This window comes from Barbus barbus (genome assembly GCF_936440315.1).
Source record: "Barbus barbus genome assembly, chromosome: 11".
Classification (NCBI taxonomy): domain Eukaryota; kingdom Metazoa; phylum Chordata; class Actinopteri; order Cypriniformes; family Cyprinidae; genus Barbus; species Barbus barbus.
The window spans coordinates 21,222,944-21,245,877 of NC_136739.1; the positions used below are offsets into that span (position 1 = coordinate 21,222,944).

General features: G+C 38.3%; 1 protein-coding gene across 1 annotated transcript; it reads right to left on the reverse strand.

Annotated features, from left to right (window-relative positions):
• Positions 1-13,628: 13,628 nt before the first annotated feature.
• On the reverse strand, positions 13,629-14,309 carry LOC306876995 (oligodendrocyte transcription factor 1-like; the record flags this gene model as incomplete). Its single annotated transcript, XM_079428498.1, has 1 exon — positions 13,629-14,309. One exon carries the CDS (start codon positions 14,307-14,309, stop codon positions 13,629-13,631), a length of 681 nt encoding a protein of 226 aa, XP_079284624.1.
• Positions 14,310-22,934: the final 8,625 nt, after the last annotated feature.

Consider the following 22,934-nt stretch of genomic DNA (forward strand, 5'->3'; position numbering starts at 1 on the left):
GGTAGTTGTTAAATTTAGGTATTGGGTAGGATTAGGGATGCAGAATATGTACTTTATAATTACTAATAAACAGCCAGTGCTAGTAATATGCATGCTAATAAGCGACTAGTTAATACTGAGAATTGGTCCCTATACTAACCTACCAAATCTTTTTGATATTGAAGAAGGAAGCTGATTAAAAAAAGAATTTATGCTAATGAAAAAGAACATTTATGCTAATGAATGCTATATCGCTCCTTTTGGCTAAATCAGGCTAGCATAGCAAGAAGTGTCTGTATTCGTGTGCTTACATAGATTATGTTTTAGGCCCTAGACTTAGCTGTTAGCCTGAAACATACTCTACACAAGTACCTATGTGAATAAGACCACTTCTAGCTGCACTAACTCTTTTAGTACTGTATATGTTGTATCCACTGTATTGCCTCAAGGGGTGCTAATGGGTGTATTAGCATAAACTGTCTTACGGTATGTCAGTTTTCTGTTTCAGGTCAACTACTGTCATGACAGAGCAACAGTTTGAAGAGAATTTTTCTAAGCAAGTCGGTGTTTATGCTAACTAGAGAAAAGTCTTCCCATTCATCCCAAAGGTGTTTAATGGGCTTCCTTAACTGTTGCCACATAGCAAATCTATAAAAGCTTTGTGTGAAGACACAATTCCCTAGAATGTCATTGTACTGTATGCCATAGCACTAAGATTTGTCCTCACTGGAATAGAGAAACCTATTAATTAAAATGGGGTGTATACCTACTTTTGGCCATGGTGAAATCAGGTGCATCATTGGAGTTTCAAAGTATTGAACATCAGTTTGTCTAAAACAATATATGTGCTAATATCTACTGATGACCTTCATTCTATAGATGATAACATTCTTGAAAAACAACCAAATGAGTTGTAGTGTGTCAGCTTTGCATACTTACTTTGGATACTGGCATGTCATGAAATTGCATAAACCCAAACATATACCTTACTTTCCCCTGTCCTATATGATATGCCATGTTTTTTGTTTTTTTTGTCATCCTTCCTCCATCCTTAATTGCCTATAAATGTCAGAGTCGCTGAATCTCCAATGTTCTTCTACTAAATTAACCCATGTTCCCGCTACAAACACACACACACACACACACACAATTAGCTCTCTTGCGCTGACTCAGTAGTTCATTAGTGCGGATAAACACCCGGAATTAGAGGTAAAGCACAAAACACACCTGACAACATTTATTTGAGCAGGTCATCCTCCCCCTGCCTTTTGCCATGTGTGTGTGTGTGTGTGTGTGTATGTGTGCTAGAGAGAGGAACAGAGAGTCACTTGGGAAATTAAGCCCAATGCATTCACTGTCTCACCTTGTTATTGTTGCTGTTGCTTGCATGTATGGTGGCAACCTGACTGTTTTTCTGAACTTTTCGTTTCCAAATATTGCCCTATTCACCATTCTGTGACCTCCCATGTTGGCAGTCTCATTTAACAGGTGCAATTTACTGCTGAAGCAACTTATACACATTCACAATCAAGTTTTAAACAATTTTATCAAGTTGTTTAAACTGACATGAGGTACTTAGGGAATTACACATTGTCTGTACTGCACCAGAGCAACGTGATGTGTCAAAGCTGAGGAAATTCAGGGTCTCACCAGCAATCCTGAAAACTTTCTATTCAGGGACCATAGAAAGTGTATTGACTCAGTACATCTCAGTGTGGTATGGAAACAGCTTCAATCAGGACTGCAAAGCACTACAGAGAGTTGTCCGCTTAGCTGAGCGCATCTCAGGGTCTGCTCTCCCCTCTATGCAGGACATCTACCTCAAACACTGCAAAAATAGAGAGGTAAAAATCATCAAGGACTCTAATCACCCTGGTAACCGTCTATTCACTTTGCTTCCATCTGGTAAGCGGTTCCGTAGCCTGATGGCAAAAACTGAGAGACTTAGGAGGAGCTTCTTCCCCCAGGCCATCAGGCTCCTAAACTCTAACTCTGTGTCATAACATCACTTGACTCCATGTAAATATCACCATATCAATAAGCTATTCATAATTTTTTATACCTCATATTGCTGCTATTTAAATACCCTGTACATCTCTTTTGCACATTCCTCTTATATTACTATTTAAGTCAACAACATACTGACCTGCACATTTATATTTATATTGTTATCTTATCTTTTATTTTATTTTATTCTTTTATTTTTTCTACTTTTCTTTTTAATATTTGTATACTATATAATTGCACTGTCCTTGGAGTGGACCTGACTTACATTTCACCGCTGGTTATACTCTGTATAATTGTGTATGTGACAAATAAAAATCTTGAATCTTGAACATTCAATTCACGGGTAACAGCTCTGGTGGACATTCCTGCAAATTTCCTCCCTCAAAATTTGCGACATCTGGGGCATTGTGCTGTGTAATAAAACTGCACATTTTAGAGTGGCCTTTTATTGTGGCCAGCCTAAGGCACACCTGTGCAATAATCATGCTGTCTAATCAGCATCTTGATATGCCACACCTGTGAGGTGGATGGATTATCTCGGCAAAGGAGATGTGCTCACTAACACAGATTTAGACAGATTTGTGAAAATATTTGAGAGAAATAGGCCTTTTGTGCACATAGAAAAAGTCTTAGATCTTTGAGTTCAGCTCATGAAAAATGGGGGCAAAAACAAAAGTGTTGCGTTTATAATTTTGCTCAGTGTAATATAATTAAATAAATACATTGATATGAGAACCTGAAGCAGTTTTATCAGAGAATTAATTATAATACAGTATATTTGTATATAATTGTATTGGCACCACACTAATATCAAGACTTTATATTACAAGAATATATTTAAGCAACCATGATTTGATAATTGCTTGCTGTTCGTAGCTGTGTCTTATTTTAAAATGCATTTGATTGGACAAAAATCAACCAAATGTTTTCCTGGAAGAGAGAGGCTGTACATTTCAATTGTAAATATATATAAGTAGGCCTAGTTCATTGTATTTTTTATTTTTATATAAAAACAAATTTTTTTTTTTCAGTTTATTTTAGTCATTTGAAAGAGTATATATAAAAATGGAGTACACCAAAAATGTCCTGCTAATTCGACTTAAAAATTTAGGTTAAGTTAACTTAAATTTTAATTATAATCAAACTGGCTGTACATTTGACTTTAAATATAGATGAATCTTGTATAACTTAAAAATTAAGTTGAAATTGGTTACATTAATGAGTTAAAGTAATAGAAAAACATAGACTGCCACAACTTAATGATCACATTAATTTTTTACACTGCAAAGCCACAAAACTCTATTTTTGGAAAAACTTACATTTCTACAGAAACTTTAGTGGAGATAAAGTGTGAAAGAAAGAAAGAAAGATGCAGGTGGTATCTCGTTTCCAAGGTGATGGCCTAGTGCAGTCTGGGGGTTTCTTTCCCTTTACACCCTGTTCACAGCTGTGTGTGTGAGAGAACCTGCTGGAAAAGACACACACACACAAACACAGCAATAATGAGCATCTTAGTGAAAGATGGCTCCATAAGCTGTAAGGACTGACAAACACGCTCTCTCTTCTTCTCACTCATGCTGTCTCTTCTCTGTCCTCTGTCACACAGTGGCTTCTCTCTTCTCCAATAGCGTTTCAATACTCTACTGTCACGCCCGCTGTATGGGGACCAGATCTTATTGTGCCGGCTTAAGACACACACATTGAGAAAGAGGGTTTGTGTCAGAGGGAGAAACAGAGAGAGAGAGAGAGAGTTAGAAACGAGAAAAGAGCCCAGCGGGTTCTCTATGATATCATTGCACAGGGAAGAGATGCGTTCCATTGTGATAAACTCTTGGCAGGAATACAATCTGAGATGTAATGCTTTGGGCCGGTCAGGTGTGCGTGTGCCGGCGTGTGTGTGTGTGTGTGTGTGCGCGAGTCGGTCCGTCCTATAAACACAATGTTTGTACTGTGGGGGTTTGTTGACAGATGGTCAGGCTACTCGTAGCTGCTGTGGAACAGACCCGTCTTTGTATCAAAAGAAAGAGAGTGATTGTCATTCTGTAACACTTTCGCATCCATCCATCCATCTATCTCTCCATCCATCAACACTCAAGTCCTTTACCAAGTTTTATGGCGATATGACTTTTCAGTGTGAATTAGAAATATTCGTTTTGAATGATCAGGTGAACAGACCCAAATCATGATTAAGATATCTTTAACATCTTGATTGTTTCTCAGATAGCAATGAGATTAATTGAGGACTACAGGTTAAGTTTCCTGAGAAAGAAAAAAAAACAACAAAAAAAACAAAAAAAAAAGTAACCTCACATGTGTCTCTTCTAGAGTTTCAGAAAATACACTAACATTCAAAAGTTTGGGATTGGTAAGATTTTTTTTTTAATGAATGTCTCTTATGCCCACCAAGACTGCATTTATTTGACAAAACAATATATAGTATAAAGCTCAATTTCAGTCTTCAGTGTCACATCCTTCTAATATACTGATTTTAGTTTGCATGAAACATTTCTTTCTACAATCAACAGTTGTGCTGCTTAATTTCCTTTATTTTATTTTTGTTTTGTTTTGGAAACCAGTTTCTTTGATAAAGAGAATAGTACATAGTAGGCTTTTGTAACATTAATGTCTTTACTGTCATTTTTATCAGTTGAATGCATCATTGCTAAATGAAAATATTAATTAAAAAAAAACAAATCTGAAAAAATAAATAAATAAATTACCTGAATCTTTTGAAAACAATAGATTATTTCAACATTGGTCAGATTTGCCAAGATACCAAAATCTGCTATTATTATTCTTAAATATAGTTAAATGTGATCACTGAATATTTTTTTCAGTGTCTAAACAAGACACAATGTCTATTCTATTCTTTTTTTTATTACTTCTATTTTTTATGAATATAAAATCTCAATACATTTTTAGTAGCATACAATATTAATCATTCAAAGATAATTGCCTTTCCAAGAATCTGCATCAAATCAAACCCACATTTTGCAGAAATGTTTCCCCGCTCACTTTGTAATATTTAGTGTTTGCGTTTGTTTCACACCTGTGTGAGACTCATGCTGTGCTACAAGCCTCCCTGTCCAGAGACACCACGGCAGTAAACAAGCATCAGTGTCCCTCAGCAGGAGAGGACAAACTGAGAGAGAAGGTGAGAAAGGGAGGGCAGAGATTCATTTTAGAAAGTGATATGTTAAATTAGTAAGAAAATCAAATACAAATACTTGGCAACATGTCTTGTCTTAAACCTCTCTTACTAGTTTGTTTGTATTTGCATACAATCCAAATTAATACTCAAAAATGTATGTACTTTCCCATCACAGCAAACAGTTTGATAGTTGAATATTTTTAAAAGTTTATTGCATTGCATTATTCACTTTTTTTCAAACTGAGGGATGATGACATGCTATCCATAGACAATAAGTTGTATTATACGGCAAATACTTAATATATAAATAACTGCAATAATGCTAATGAGTAGATATACATCTACAGGACATTTTCATTTTCTCTTCATCATCACCCTCTCTTCTCTGTATTTAGAGTTCAAACTAGTAGCATCTCTCTGCCTCTCTCTCTCTCTCTGGTTTTGGGTTAACTCCAACTCTCTGACGCTGTCTGACAGTATGCAAATATATGCAAACGAGGCTGCAGTCAAGCCAAGCAGCACCTGCGGACCTGACCAGTCGAGACCAGTAGTGACCTGTGCGTGTGTGTGTGCGTGTGTGTGTGTGTATGACCGTGCCCTTCCAACAGAATGCATTTTTACACCACCCACTTTTCTCACTGCCCTCCGTAAGCATAAGGACATTTGTACACAGGCTGAATGAAATGACTTTATAATCGGCATGAGATATGTACAAAATAATAAAATCATCTGGAATTGAGCTACTAAGCTGAGACATAGTTGACTTTGTGATCAATAGCTGGATTCTGAATTACTTCATGCACTGTTACTTTCCTTAACTTTCGCATATATATATATATGAAATCCCTAAATAAAAGTTTTTTTAATATATGCTACCATTCAAAAGTCTGGGTACAGTACTTTTTTCTCAAGAAATTAATACTTTTATTCAGCAGGGGTGCATTTAAAATCATCAAAATTATTAGTAAATTTTTTTGCATTGTTAAAAATTATATTTAAAATAAATGGTGTTCAATTGCTTTCTATTTTTTTAAGAATTCTGAAAAAAAAGATGTATCAATTTTTCTATAAAGTATTATCAACATAACTATTTTCAACACTGATAATAAAGAATGTGTCTTGAGCACCAAATCAGCATATTAGAATGATTTCTGAAGGATCATGTGACACGGAAGTCTGAAGTAATGACTGATGAAAATTCAGCTTTGCATTACAGGAATTAATTACTTTTTAACTTTGCATTAATTATTTAATTTCAGCTTTTAATTTTTTTTAAATCAATAGTTTGTTTTACTTCAGAATATGGCATGTGAAAAATTATGCACTATCAAAAATGTTGGCAAACCACCATTTGTTAAATGGTAAGTCATTAATACATCTACAGATTTTGGGCCGTTTATGAATTCTGCAGCATGGTGCGCTTTGATCCTGCCTGCTGGTTTTGGCATTCCAGCAAGCTGGAGAGGAGAGGATCTGACCCCTCTCTCCCTCTTTCCCTTCATCTTTCTTTCTTTCCCTCCACTGCCCTTGTGCCGATGTGTCTTTTAGGTTTGTGCTGGTCAGCACAACGTCTGTCCACCGTCTGGCTGAGTTCTGCTGTCAGTACAGTTCCAGAGGGTGAGTGTGTGTGTGTGTGTGCTGAGACTTGGCATGGTTGTCAGTGTTTCCCAAATGAGGAGAGGTGTGCCTGTTTGGATGGGGTTGTAGCATGGGGAAAAGCTGAGGTAAGGTGGCTCAAGTCCAGACCTTGTCAATGAATGACACAAACACTCGTGTCTCTCTTTCTTTCTCTCTCTCTTTCTCTCTCTCTCTCTCTCTCTCTCTCTCTCTCTCTCTCTCTCTCTCTCTCTCTCTCTCTCTCTCTCTCTCTCTCTCTCTCTCTCTCTCTCTCTCTCTCTCTCTCTCTCTCTCTCTCTCTCTCTCTCTCACACACACACACACACACACACACACACACACACACAGAGAGCGTTTGCCCTTCCCTGTCTCTGATCAGTGGCAGAGTGCACAGGGGAGAAGGAAGAGGGCATGACAGCATCACTCACACTGAGCGAAAAGCACATGCTTTGCACACACATATAAATGACTACCATGGTGGGTTTTTCTGGCTCATACCAAATACAATGAGAAATGTGCTTTCAAAAGCATGTCATTGTGGTTCAGTTACTTTTGTAAATACAAATCTAGTCACGCTTCTTACAATAGTTTGTTTCTAAACAGCTTCACCGTATTAAACAGAGAAGCAACAGAATCGGTGATGCCAACTTCATCAAATAAGACAAGTATGATACATATGTACCATATACTATAATCCAAAAAGCACACTTTTCAAGTATTACATTTCGCAATATGTTTGATTCATAATCTAGTCCATCAATTAATGTCTTAAAATAATGCTTGAAATATTTTTAACTTTACACCATTGCTTCCAGCTAAAATAAGAGTCCTCTCCTCCTCCAGGGAAAAAGTAATCTTAATCAAGAGAGAAATATGCACAGATCAAGCACCATTTACAAGTGAAAACAGACTAAAACATTTCTAAACAATTATTTTGGTTGATTTTGATGGGAGAGGACTTTTCACTGGAAAAAGCAGTATTATGGATTATAGATTGGTATTTTCTAAATGTTCTATTTTGCAATAGTATAAGGCGCTGAACCCAATTTATAATGCTTGCATAAAAATATTAAAATATTATTTGTAGTGAAATTAAACTATGAATGTGCCTGAAATACTTGTAGGCCTATGTTTTAGGAGGCACGTGTGATTAATAGGCTACACACAAGTAGTGTTTACTGACCTCTTCCATTTTGTCTTGTGTCTCAAAAGATATGCTTGCGAGCCTCTTGTGGTGAAGTCTAACTGCACATAGAATCATGTGGAAGGAACTTGAACTCAAATGAAGTATATTTATGATGTTTGCTTGGCTGTCAGAGCTGAGAGTTCTTTTTCACAGTGCCTTTTAAAGAAAGAAAACAATACATTTGATGAAACAATAATGCACTTTTCCTCTGACACTAGAACACTTTTATTCTTTACACATTTATATAAGGAGCACATTTTTCTTTTCTTTTCAAATCAAAGAGTTTAGTTTAATCTTCATTGCCTTCGATATTTTCAGTTGTATGCAGAGAATTAAAAAACATCTTTCCAGTAATTGTTATATTGATACTACAATTTCCCCCAAAATTACCATGATAACAGTATAGTTGCAGCCAAAATACCACAGTTATTATACAGTTGTAACTACTTTATAATGGAGATTAATGAAAATCTGTAATGTCTAAAATATAAATATTTATGGAATGCAATGAAACTGGTTTCATATTTATGAATTGTTTATTGGATATTCACTCGTAAAAAGTGTTATTTTTTACCACTCTCTGTTTCTATCGCACTGTGGAATATCTAGTCAAGCAGCACTAACATTGAAAAACTAACCCGTCTAGTGAAGCACAAAGAGCATCTCACACACACTGTGTGTGTCTATACACACACACAGACTCCCCACGCTGTGGCGGCGGGTTGACAAGCTCGTCTGCCAAACAACTCAATTAAGAAGGAAAGAGAAAGAGAAGGAACAGAGGAGAGAGGGAAAGGGAGAGAAAGAGAAAAGCCTGTTCCCTGTCAGCTGCGTGGCCGCCTCTGCAGGGCAAGAAGGGCAGGAACACGTCAGAGATAAAGAAGAGAAGAGAAGAAAAAAGGGAGGGAATGAAAAGAGAAAGCGCTGTGATGTGTTAACTGGCATTCCGGACCCCAGGCCAGCGCTGGGGCACAGGTCAAACTAAGAGCCACTGGGTCATTGCCACGCCGACAGGGACACCCGGTCCGAACAGTGTGACTGTGTGTGAGCGAGAGTGATTGTGTGTGTGTTTGCTCTTCTCTTCAGACTGGAGAGAACTCTCTCTGGCCCAAGAGTGTGAGTGAGTGTTTGTTTATATTGCTCTTCACAGACTCTTATGAGAACTGAACCATGAAAATAGTTAGACATTTTAGTCAGAAATTGTATATGTTATGTTATGTTATGTTATGTTATGTTATGTTATGTTATGTTATGCTATTCTGTCAAACGATTAAACGCGAATAATCACATCCGAATATGTATTATGGATATATAAATACACACACATGCATTTCTAAGAAAATATGTTATAACTATTTATATATAATATAAATTATATATGAATATATATATATATATATATATATATATATATATATATATATTAGTACATTATATTATATATTTTTAATTCTAAGAATTTATGCAGTTTTAAATGATGTAATGCAAATATATGTTACAAAATGTACAAACAAAATATTCAGACACTTTCTGGTCGTCAAATGCAATTGAATGTACTTATTTAATATAAAGAGCATCACCTTATTATGCTTCAGGATACCTGTGTGATCTTGAGGGGAACTAACTTACCACTAAAATTAACTTGAGACTAGTCGGTTAAAAGTAATTATTTAGCTCTGAGAAAATGTCTAGCATCATTTGTTTGCAGATGCCACTTGATTTTATATTATGCTGGTAATGCAATCAAATGTATACATTTTTGGTTTAAATGTCCCAATTATTTTCAAGGCAACTGTATAAAATGCCACATAGCAGACCAGATTTAATAGGCATAAACTGAAGGAATACAACATGTCTGGTTGGTGATGTTTCAGATATCTTTGGCAAGACATTGAACTCTCTTTTCTAATGTCCGTGTGAGTGTGTTTGACTGCTGGGGTCTGGTTTGTTCCCATGCCGCACCACCCTGAAGCACTCACACAGTCCTTAGGGGCATAAGGGTAATGAGACGCTGTTATGGAAGCCAATAAAACTGTGTGTGTGACAGAGAGAGGGTGTGAGAGGATCGGCGGGTTAATGGCACAGGTCATTACTGGGCCCAGTAAAGTGTGTGTACTGGGCTGATCTGGCCTGGAGAACAGTAGGCAAGAATTTAGGGTGGAGAGGGAGGCAGGGAGGGTGGAATGGATGGATGAGGGAATACAGGAGTTTTAATGCTCGAGGAGATAAATAAGAGGGGTGGGAAGAGGAGAGGGGTCCCCTGTTCCACCCCTCCCTCCCACTCTCTCTTTCATTCACATGTTCCAATTTATGGCTCAGCATTTCCTATCTCCAAGACTCCCCACGTTGAGAGGGAGAGAGCAGAAGAGAGAAAAAGTTTGAAGATGTTTTTGAAAATATTTTTAGATAAAACTAAGAAAAGCATGAAAAGTGTGTAAAAATCATGTTTGATTTAAATTGCTCTTATTTAAATTACTTTTGTTGGTGTGTAAAAAAAAAAAAAGTTCATTTTATTTTAAATAAATTATTTGATTTGAAATAAATTACTAAATTATATATATAATAAAAACAAAGATCATTGGAGTATATTTTACAAGAATTTTACATTTTTTAGCCTTTCTATTTTAAAAATTCACAATTAATTTGGTGTTACTTTCAGTTTCTCAATAATTATTTGTGAAATATACTAGCAATTTCTGAGTGAAAAATTTCAAGTTTATGTTTTGTTTAGTTTTTTTCCCCCATTGTTGTGGTGTTGTTAAAGTGTTCTGGATGATTATGTTGCTTTGTGGCTGCTAGTGTGTACTAGGTGGTTGCTTACTGGCCCGAGGTAAATGGACCCACGCCGAGTTTATTTTGTAATCAATAAGTCTAATTACCAACCTATGCAATAATTGTACATTTCTCCTTCGCTGCAACATTTAACAAGATCGTAACACAAATGGTGTTACACATCATTTACTATTTGAATGTAGCAAAGAAGAGCAAAAGTAATAGTGTTGCTTACCTCAACTAATAATGTAATTGCATAGTGAATATAAAAACAGTCCTCTGCTCCTCACTTCAGAAAATATATCAGTTTTTATCAATGTGTGTGGTGTGTTTTGTGTTGGTGTGTGTGTGATATATCGATGACTCTCTAACCCTTCATAAGTCACAAAGAGGTTGGTGTTTTTTTGGCCGGGTTGCTGGAATAAAGAACCCGAAGAGGAGAGAGATAAATCCTGGGACATGTGCAGAGGCTCTGAAAGGAGGAGTGGAGATCTTCTCACACTCATCTTTTCACCAATAGCTAAGGATGGATGGCCCTCAATCAGTCTTAAACTTGCCCTGACTCAGACACTCACACACACACACACACACACACACACACACACACACACACATTTACCTAGCAAGACTTCTGTTGTTATTAAATAAAGCAATTCATTAAAATATTAAAATACATTTTTAAATATAAAAAGAAAAAATATGAATTTTGTGTATTCATTGTTTTATGAACCACTTTTCCAGTGTAAGCATATCCAAAAACAAGTGCCAGATTTTTTTTTTTTTTAGTTCAGGAAACTTATTTCAGCACTAAAGCACTACACTGTTAAAAAAAAATAAGTCAAGCCTTAAGCCCTTAAACTTTTAAGTTGGCTCAACTTTTCTTTTTCTTTTTTACAAGTGTAAAAAATATCAGTTGTTGAAAATATTGTTGATATCAGTAGAAATAAATCAAAACATGATTTTAGAGCCTGCAAATAATGAAGATCACTGCATTTTCCATTATAATTGGATTTTTTAACATGTATTGCTTTATTTTTGAGGACATTTTTTTATTACTTGGTCCTAACAAGTATGCACACACATTATCTTACATACTTGATTGGTTTTACCAAAATTTCCCTCTCATTTAAAAGTTAATGAAACAGATCGATTCGCCTGAGAATTTGTGAATTCACAGTACAGAGGTCAGTTTTTCTCTCTCCAACACACACACACACACACACACACACACACAAACATACTCACACAGTGGTTGGTCAGGCCATATATCAGTGAGGTATACCAGCACACATTGGTATTTAGTGGAGAACAATAGGACACCCCGTTCTACTTTCTCTTCTTTTGTCTCATTTTGTTTTGGCTGGATTTAGCTCCACTGATGAGCTGAAGAATTAACACAAAGAGAGAGCAGACCCCTACATCCTTCTCACAATACGCCCACCATCATCAGAGAAAAAGTTATCACCTCAGGAGAGAAGGACAGGAGAAGATGGCTTTAAGAAAAGCACTGAAGTGAGGTAAAATTAGTGAGGTAATCTCTTCAAGTTGTCAGCGGACATAAGGCAGCTATATGTAAATGTAAGAGGTGGCAAGTTAAAGTGCGCGTGTGTGCGTCCTCGCAAAGAGAAGGGTTTTAAGTCGGAGCGTTTTACTTTGATCTGTCCTACTTCTCTGCCCCCCCACCCACCCCTCTCTGTACTTCTTTTTCTTTTTTTTACCTCCTTGTAAGAAAATCAAGGCCTATTAACCCTAATCTCACTTAATGGCATCTACCTCTCCTTTTGTCCCAGACGATGGGCAACAGACTCCTTCCATTCAGCCTCTCGCCCTCTTTCATGCGCCTGGCCGGACTAATCCCCTTTTGCAGTGGGACCGATTATTCTTCGTATTTTATCATTATTCTTATGATTATAATCTGCATTCTCATTCACGCACCCCTATCCACAAGATGGAATTGCTTTTCCCTCCTTTCATGGTTTTCACCATGCCCTGAGATTAAAAGAATTGCTTTTTTTTCAACCGCCAAATCTTCGGAGGGGTGGATGTCAGAGTTTGGGTGCTGGAGAGGGTTTTGTTTGTAATTTAGATAAGTGAACTCCTTTGGTGGAAACACATTTTCCGGACGTTTGAATATGCGGTTCACAAAGAGTAATGAATGGAGCTACACCGACCCGTGTAAACGCATTTACCTTGATAAGCAGCGAACGAGGGAGTGGATTAAACATGATGAAGCTGGGGAAAGAGTGTCTGCTAATTATTATGGGGCTGCCGGGTTTGATGTGGGGTTTGTTTGGGGAGTTGAATGGGGTGGGTTCAGGGAAGGCTGGGGTGAAAGAAAGCCTCCGTCCTTGTGCTGCAAAAGTGGTGCACAATTAATTATTTCAATCTGTTTGGATGCAGCCGAGCACACACACATGCACACGCTTACTACAGAGAATGAGATGTAAAAACAGGAAATGTGCTGAGAGCTGAACTTTTGCAGTAGTTTTAAACAACTGATGCACACACACAGCCACACACACACACACACACACACTCACTCTTTCAGTATTACTAGTTTAATTCTTAGCTAACACAAAGAAGAGAACAACTGTATGGGAAACATATATAGGAGTGGTTTGCAAAAGGAAAAAGTGGTAACACTTAAAAGTTTGATTAGCAAAATGCAAATTTGCACATTCCAGTTGAAATGCTAAAAATATATTATATATATGTGGAAATTGACATGAACCAAAATCTAATAAATGCTTTAAAAAGTTTTGCTCAGTGTTTGTTTTGGATACTTAAGGACAGTTTACCAAAAATGTTGTCATTATTTATCTACCATAATGGCATTTCAAAACCATGTGACTTTCTTTCTTCTGTGGAACATAAATTGTATTGTTTTTTTTAGCCTTTCTCCAAGTCATGTTGGAATCATTTTGGGAAACGTGTGGCAGGATTAACATGCACCACCCGTGGGGTCCGGCACACTCCACACTGGCACACCGGGCTCTCCGACATGCTGCCTGACCCCCATGCCAAGGGCTCCTCCTGGGTACCCTGAGGCAGAAGAGGACACTTTGCTGCACCCAGAAGCTGTCCTGGCCCGGTAAGAAATGGCCACCCCCCTGTCAGCAGCAGATGTGGTATAGTCCCGCTGACGCCCATCCCAATGCTGACCTCGCCCAGCAGACGCCTCATCTCCTGCAAAGAGGAGCCTAGGAGCAGGATGTAGTTACGGGCCAGCACCAGCGTGGAGATCTTAGACAGGCGTCGTCCTGTCTGAGGGGCTCCAGGAGGGAGGTAAGGGTGCTGCAGTGCTCCACCTACACCAGTGGGAGAAGAGTAGGGCACCATGACCTCCCGTAAAGCATCCATGGCTACGTTGAGGTCCTGCATTCTCTTTCTCTCACGACTGTTGATCTTTCTCCGTAGCTCCTGTTGCTCTTCCACACTAAGCTCACAAGGGGGTTTTGAAGATCTGTGAGGCCCCTGGAGACCCCCAGCACTGGAGCCTGGTCCTCCTGCTCCTGTTACCCGTACCATTCTTGGCATGAGTTGCTGCAAAGAGCCCTCACCCTGCTCTCTGCACCTAAAACCAGGCACAGCCTGCATTCTGAGAGAAGATATTAAGAAAACATGTTTAAGTCAATAAAATAGAATAGAATAAAAATGTAAAAAATTAGCAGAATATCTTTGTGATTTACAGAATGTGTTGAAGGCAGTGTTCTACCAAGAAACAACAAATATTTTATTCTTTAATTATCATCATCATGTCATTCCAAATGTTTCCAAATGAATTCTGACTTTCATTCTTCTGTGGGACATATTTTTTAGAAATGTCTGTTTTTGTCCTTATGATCAAAGTCAGTGGGGTTCAAAACTATTTTGGACCCCTATGATTTTCATTGCACAGAAACATGTTCAAAATGTCATCCCTTGGGTTCCACGGAAGAAAGAACAAAGTAAGAAAAGTAAGTGAGTAAATTATGGCAACATTTTCATTTTTGGGTGATCTCTTCAAAGTTCAGTTGTCTCAGTCCCACTAGTAGGCAAAGACTTTACCTTCGAGATCTTGGTCCACACACTCCAGATCTTCTTCTTTGAGTAACAATAAAGCTGTTCACTTCTTCAAGTCCATATTCATCTAGTCGTGAGTTAATCTTCCTAAAAACAGTAATGGTTAAATGCTCAATGAGATCGTTTGCTCTTTTGTCCACGTAGTTGTCCTTCATAGAGATTTTTAAACTGTGGCTAACTAACACACTCCCTAACCATTCGAAGAATATGAGAGAAGTACTGCTGTAATGAGCTAATGACTTACTCTTTCACTCTCTCTCTCTCTTTCTGCTCCTGACGCCCCCTCATCTGCTCTCCATGCTAATGATTTGATCATCATTTCCAATGGTTGAAAACCTTGATCGTGAGCACATGCCCCATGTTTAATGAATGGGATTGTCTTCATTTCTGCTTATATCAATGCAATTCTGTGACATTTTCTTGCATGCGTGGGATATATTGTGACATTGATAATCAGCTATTGAATGAGGAAGCAAATGAACAAGTGAGCCAACAAACAGAAGGCCTAATGATTCTCGTCACAGGTGGCACACCGGACATACCCAGGGTAAGACTGATTGTAAAACATACAAATGGTGTAATTATCTCATTTTCCAAACTATTGACACACTTTCATTTAGCCTCCCTCTAAACATGAGAGGAAGGAAGAGACGTAAACAGAAACCATGTTGTTCACGTTGAGAGCAGGAGGTGAGAACATAGAATCTCCTGTTTGTCTGGCAGGGGTGAGAGGAGGGTAAGAAGGTGGCGGCACCCGGTCCCGGTGAATGGTATCATGGCATCCACGTGCACATACTTGTAGGCTCAGACAGGAAAGAGAACTTAAAGAGCAATCGCAACGCCAGGCACCTGCAGGGCAACAGAACACAACCTGCCAGTGTGTTGGGGAGTGTGGAAGTGTGTGTGCCTCTAGCTGACCTATAAAAGACAGCCTGTGATGGATTAGAGCTGGGATGTTCGTCAGCTGTACGTTTGTGAACGTGTGTGTGAAAAGAAACGGCAACAGAAAGGAGGGAGGGCGAGAAGAGAGGGCCGAAAGGGACACCTGCTCTGAGACAGAGACAGAGAGAAGAGATGAAAAAGAGAGGGAAAGAAAGAACCTGGTGTCCAACCGCAACACCGCCCCCCTCCCGCTCTCTCCGTCCTTCCTTCCAGCTTGTGGGGGGTTGAATGGGGTGGCGCGGTGCCGGGGGGCTCACATCCGTACCCCCTGCCCCCAGCGCCCATTGCCTCCGTGGGTTTCATGGCAAGGCTGGAGTGGGTCAGGGACCGATGGAGCCAGGCAAGGGGGAAGATGAGGGCTGTCTTTGTGGGGGTCAGTGTGTGCTCCGTCTGGGCCAAGCCGGCGAGCTTGGGCTGGGTCTCTGGAGCTGCACCTGGGGGTTCAATCAGCTCTTTCACACCAAGGCTGTTTCCTGTAGTTACCAGTAAAACGCCTGGCTGAGGTGGTGTTCACTTGGCACTGCTGGGGTTCCCATCTCTGAGACACACATTCTAACACACACACGCATGATAACGTAATGCAACTACACAAAAAGGATGTTTAAACTGCCCTCATGCCATACTAAAAGGGAAAAACAATATTTTAAACCTGATGTCTTTGTATCACACGTTGATTTCTGTATATGATATGTTTTTCTGTTCATTTAGGGATGAATCAAGATCATTGACAGATGATTATGCATCTTGCCATTTTTAATGAGATTATGCAGCCTCAGTGCATGGACAGATATCCATGGATCCATAACAAAATGCATAAAAATGTCTTCAAAATGTAAGGCCTTTCGTTGCTGTGCATGAAAATCAACAATAATTTAGTATTCCATATGTACAGTGGTAAAAAGTTTCACTTTCTTTAATTCATGAATGTAATTAATATATACATATATATATTTCATATTGATTTATAACTGCTGTTAAAAAATAGTCATGTAATATATATATATAGCCCTAATCACCATCTCAAAGGAATTGGTGTAGTGTTAAAACCTTCACTACATGACACTTGTATAAAATGTATGTTTATTTTAATTATTTGCATTAAAGAGTCTTATAATGTTGTAAATTTCATTCTCTTAAACCTTCAGATACTCTGTGGAATATAACAAACAGGTAATATTGGCTTCAGACCCAGTCACTAGTCACTTTCATTGTATGAAAAAGAGATGCCAGGACATTCTGGAAAATAGCTGCTTTTGGTTTACAGAAGATGAAAAACCTGACCCCTGATGAAAAAATTTAGAACAATGTGAGAGTGAATAAATGATCAATCTTTAGGCCTTGCTGTAATTTTTAAGTTTCTAAGTTACTGTCTTACAAATACATATTATCGACCACCCATTTTGCAACAAATTCCTCACTCCATTTCCTTATCTCTAGAGTTTATGCAAAGGGCAACATGGATCCTGCAGCACAAAGGCAAAGCATGTGACCAGTGGAAACACAATGCCTCTCTGACAGACACCTGAGCTTAATTACCCAGATACAAAACCATAAACAACAAGAAAACATTGGGCATAAAGAAGTTGGACTACCTGTGCTAACTTTGACAGCTTTCACTGCTAACTCTTTTTTGTGATTTGGAAGGTCACAACACAAGCTGATGCAAAAATCAGTAACACTGAATCGGAGAAGGTCTGCTTCCATATTCATTACCAGACCATGGACGCCGAGAAACGTCTGCTAAATGCCGAGCGTGATATTTCAACCGCCGGCTGGCCAGCCCTTCGCCAGCTTGTGTCCGTACTGCACGTACTGCGGAGCTGTCTCGCACACCAACAAACCTGCATAAAGAAAAGTTCTAATGTGAAATTAACAGATGTCACAACTTTATTCTCTCTTTCTCTCCCCTGGAGGGAAGCAGGTGTGGAGGGCGAGACTGGAGGGCCTCAAACTCCCTCAGACGATTCACGTTCACTTTCACGAATATGTATCTGGTGGAGATGCTGTAAAAAAGTTGACGTGGGGGAGGTGAGCTGTCTAGAGCTTCAGAGCGCTGCGAACCCCGCTTGACGTGTTGCTCTGGGCCGGCGGCCATGGATATGAGAAGATTACAAGCTGTTAATAGGGCGGAACCAATGAGCTGAAGGCTGGGTATTGTGACTCCCAGCATGCTCTGGGAAAGGTTGGCCTGGACAGAACGGTTGGCTTCTCAGATGGATGAGACAAGGCGAAGAGTCACCCCATGGGTCTTTTGTCAAGTTGCCCGAAGAACAGTTGACACAACAGATTCAAAATCATACACAGTCGCTGACGTCCAGAGAGTGCTGGGGATCGTTCTTTAAACGCACGCTCTGAAGCGGTCCTGCTGAGGACACACTGATTATAGCTGTCACGGGCTACTCAGTGCCAGCTGCCGTGTGTGTCACATTTCACTAATAAGAGCACTCACTTTGACACGTCACATTGAACATATGCATTGCAGAATGCTGTGCCAAAAGGCTTCATGTAAAAAAAAAAATGTAAAGCTTTTGTAAGGCAGAATTCCATTTCATGGTTTTTAAAGTTTCCTTCACTTTTCTTCACCTTTTTGTTGATCTCTTTACAGCACTGACTTAGGAATAAATGCAAAGACCGTTGACTTTTGTTAGTTCACTTCATCATTCATTTCTTTATTGATTTTGACATGTAAATTGTGGGGGTGAAGTAACTATTTCAAGGATAACATTTTTTCTATACGGACACTTCTATATCTCCTATCCACATTATTGCAAGGCTTCTGTTAGATTGATATACTTATCAATATTCAGGCAGTATTCATTTTTGTGTGTTAGGGTTGTGCAAAATTAAAGAATTGACTCCATTTCAGGTCATTGGTGAACCTGGAGGTGTCCCTCCCAATAAACATGTATGGTCCAAATGTCCCCCCAGTATTTGATATTCTTGATGCTGCTCTGCTACATTTCATTGCACAACTTTCTATTTTTTAGGATGGTCTTCTTCAGCAGTCTAAGAGCACTCATCAAAATGATTGAGACTGAGCTTTACTGTTCATAGAAACCACAGACTAATTCCAGTGCAACTCTTCAGTTTGAACAGAGTGTGAGGTAATATTGGACAACTGTTTTAAGATAGAAATGTCAAACAACCCACAGTAATTTCCAGTGATGCAAACTATTTTTTTTTTTTTGCCACATTTTGCCGTTTTGATTGGAAAATATAGGCTATGTATTAACTGCTTCATGTAGTTCATAATTTAATGTGACAAGAAACTTGAGCAATTTTCATGTTTCAGAATTAAATTTTATTCACAAATAGTTCAAATGGGTTACTTTACAATAAATTCTACTTCGTTTCCTACTTTTTCCTGTTTATTCCCTTAAATCCCTTTAAATTCCCCTCTTTTGATGGGGAAAAAGGAAATTGTTATCTAAATGTATTGAGGCAGAAAATTAATTCATGCTGCAGAATTTGTCATCCATATTCACGCCATGTCGTTCTACTAAGTTTAATGTTTTTTTGTTTGTTTGTTTTTTTTACTCACTTTCCTTTAAGAGTTGTCAAGCACCTATTAAAAAAGAACAACAAACTAGAAATCAAAATCTAAAAATGTCAGACTTCAGTGGAGATTTCATGAAGTTATTGAAATGAAGTATTATAAACACTTTTTGAGATTCCAGTATTCAGTTGATAGCTGCCTTCTAAGAAGACAAGCAATAACTCATTGACTGTTGTGTTGACAACAAGACAACATGGCAAGGAACAAGCCAGAGACACACACACACACACACACACAAAGTAAAATCGAAACACGCACGCCTACAGTCAAGATCACAGGCTAAAGGGTAGAAAGTCACCAATGGTAAAATGGTTACAGGGGGGAAAAAATAACCACCCAAAGTTTCTAAAGTCATGATAGAAGCGACAAGGCTTTGAGAGGTTCCATTGTTTGAATATAGCATGTGTACAGAGTAAAATTTTGTCTGGCCAAAGGAGAATGACACTATTTCAACAAACTATTTCCCCGTCTAAATACTGTAAAGCTGATATAAAGCCACCCAGCTTTACATCAAGCCGATGTAAAGCTGTTTTGACGCAATTTGCATTGTTAAAAGCGCTATACAAATAATATTGACTTGACTTGACTAAATGACCTAATTAGCTTTCCGGTGTTGAATGTTAGCTATAGCGCTGGTCTGCCCTCCATTGAGGCAGCACAGGCCTGATGAAGGATGGATTCTCAGATGCTTGTCAGGGAGGTTGAAAATGACTGAAGATAAATGAGAAAAAAGAAGAGTCAAGGCGACCCATGCAAACCAAGAACGGAACACCTCTATCACCCAACCATCCATCAACCGCCCTGACACATGCACACACTACATCTAAATGCAGCAATACATAGCATGAATGAAAGTGCGCACTCGTGTATGTGTGTGTGTGACAACAGAAGTGGGCAGAGAAGGTTTCTTGGTCTCTCCTTAAAGTTACTAATATGATTTTGTGCTGCAGAAGGACAGAGAATGAGAGTGTGTTCCCAGTGGATTGAAGCAGAGAGACATATGCCAAAACAGGATCAGATTGCAGGACAAAGTCATTTAGAGTTTATGGGACAAGCACACACACAGTTTTTCTGAAAGAAGGAAAACTGCTCATAAGATCATTTCTCTGAAAAGGTTCCGCTGGACAGCAACAAAGCCACAAACAAAAGGTCCAACAGCCACAAACCCTCACTGGCCTGCGGAGCTCCCATGGTGCTCTTTGATGTTAAGTTGTCCAGGCCCTGTCCTCTTTTCACAACGCATCCACACTCGGCCAGTCATGAATATCCAAGAGTTCAGCCCCTTACAGGATTATCCCCTCTTTCTTTAACCGCTCAAACATTTCTAATGCACATCTTTCTATCTATTTTACGCTCCTTTGACTCTGTTTTCTTTCTCTCGGTTTCTCTGTTCCATCTGTATTAGTCTCTTTTCAGTAAACACATTGATCCACCCTGTATGAGAGTGAGCTGGCTTTAAAATCATAGACTTGTAGGTATACACAGCACCCCAGCTCACGACCTGCAAACAAACACACAGATGCGCATACATGCTGTCTCTCTCTCTCTCTCTCCCAAAAGCCCAATAGCACTAGTTACAACAGAGACAATTTCAAAAAACTTTAAAACCTTGATATTTGTCGGCCACACTCAAATGAAAAGGTTTTTGGTTTTTGTTGTTTTGTTTTCCAAATGCTGGGTTTAGAATATTAGGCAATTTTTTAGGTAACGGACTATTAGGTATTTTTTAAGGTAATTTTATTATTTTATAAAGTTACAAATATAAGAACTATTTTGTCACATCAATGTGATTCTAATGTTTGGATTTTTTTCTATTTAACATTAAGACACTGCTTAATACAAAAAGACAAAAAACTATTTTTTTTTAAAAAAAAAGGTGCTACATGTGGTAACATCTAAATTAATTGATTTTCCCTCGCCAAATATATTTAATTTAATACATTACACCTAAAAAAGTTAGAAATAGTTCCTTAATGTAACAATTTCAGGTTACCAATTTGTTTAGAGGTTTGATAAATAATTTGTCTTGTCCCCATCTTGTTCCACAAAAAAAAGAAAAAAATGTTTAAGAATACTAAATTGGCATGTAAATGATGAATGTATTGAAAAAAAATTACATTTATATATGGAGTAGAATGTATCACCCACATTCATGCCAGTCTTGTTTCATTCATTTCACTTTCCTTCATGTGATGATTACATGATTGATTAATTACAGGACACTTAATGAATCCCAACAAACTAAAATCAAGAATAATACAATGTCTTTTACATGGAGATGTCCTCGACTCCATGGGGTGTGTTACATAAGGATGAACAGATGATGGAGGGTGAGATAAACACTTGTCCCATGGGAGGTGTGGTCTCATATGGCCACTGTATGGGTACCTCAAATCATCCGTCTGCTCCTCCTCTAAAATGCACTTCGTAGAATGATTATATGATAAATGACTGACACGCACTCTAACGATGATGGATCAATGAAACCGAGAAGCAGAAGAACGCATTTTAGGATTGAGGGAGATAGAGTGGATAACTTTACTTCTCCCTATCTCTCTTTCTTGTTACTTTCTATTGCCCCACAATGCTACAGATGCACTTCATTTATTTGTTTATTTTGGCTCTTCTTTTTTCCACATTATTTGTGTTTTTCCACCACCTTTGATGCATCTCTTCAATCCTCTCGCTCTAATCCTTTGGGCTAACAAGGCCCAGTGTTTGCGTCTGAATGGCTCAACATCTGTGCTAAATCAGAGGATTTAAAAATGGCTTTAAGGTCTGAGTTTAAAACCACCACACACACATAAATATTACACTAAAGACAATCTGTGAAAATGATATGCATGAGACTGCAGTACTTTGCTTAAATATTAGCTATTTAAAAAAATTCATTCATAGCCATATACTTTTTCTAAAAACTGTTACATTATATAATGCAACAGTTTATACATTCAGTTAAATTACACTGGCATCACATTTGATTGATCTGCTATGCATTGATCTGTATGCAGTGACCTATTAAAGTAGGCTTAATACTGGCACTTTTAGTTCTGTCATTGGACTCATGACACGTTACTTATGTAGATTTATTAGTTAAAGTCTATTAGTATCTGTAAATATGTGTCAGTAAGTGAGAGGAGACCTTCGGTGAGGTGGCTTGTATTCAGTGGCTCTGCGGGGGAGGTGCTGCTCTGATTAATTTGGAAACGTGATAGCGTGTAATTCTCATTACCTTTCGGAGTAATTGCATTTTACGCGGAGCAAATGGGCGAGGCGGCTGAAGATTACTAACAAGCAGATGTTAGTGATGGAAGACAAGACATCAGCAGCCTGTTTGCTTTCATGGAGCTCAATCTGGGGTCGAAATTACTATTACACTGACTGCTGCTGGGTGGGCGCAATACTGAAACTTTTTTCATTGAAACTTTAAAAAACTAATGCATATTTGTTGATGTACATAGGCAATTTTTGTTTGATTTAAACTATTCAGTTGGCATGATGTTATTAAACCACCCAAAATGCATCCAGGATAAATCGGCGAATAAAAAATATAAATGAAACAGTAAATAAATAAACTATCTTCTATAATAATCAGCTAACGTTTATCCATATAAAATAAAAATGACCCTCTTTGTTGTAAAATATATATATATATATATCCT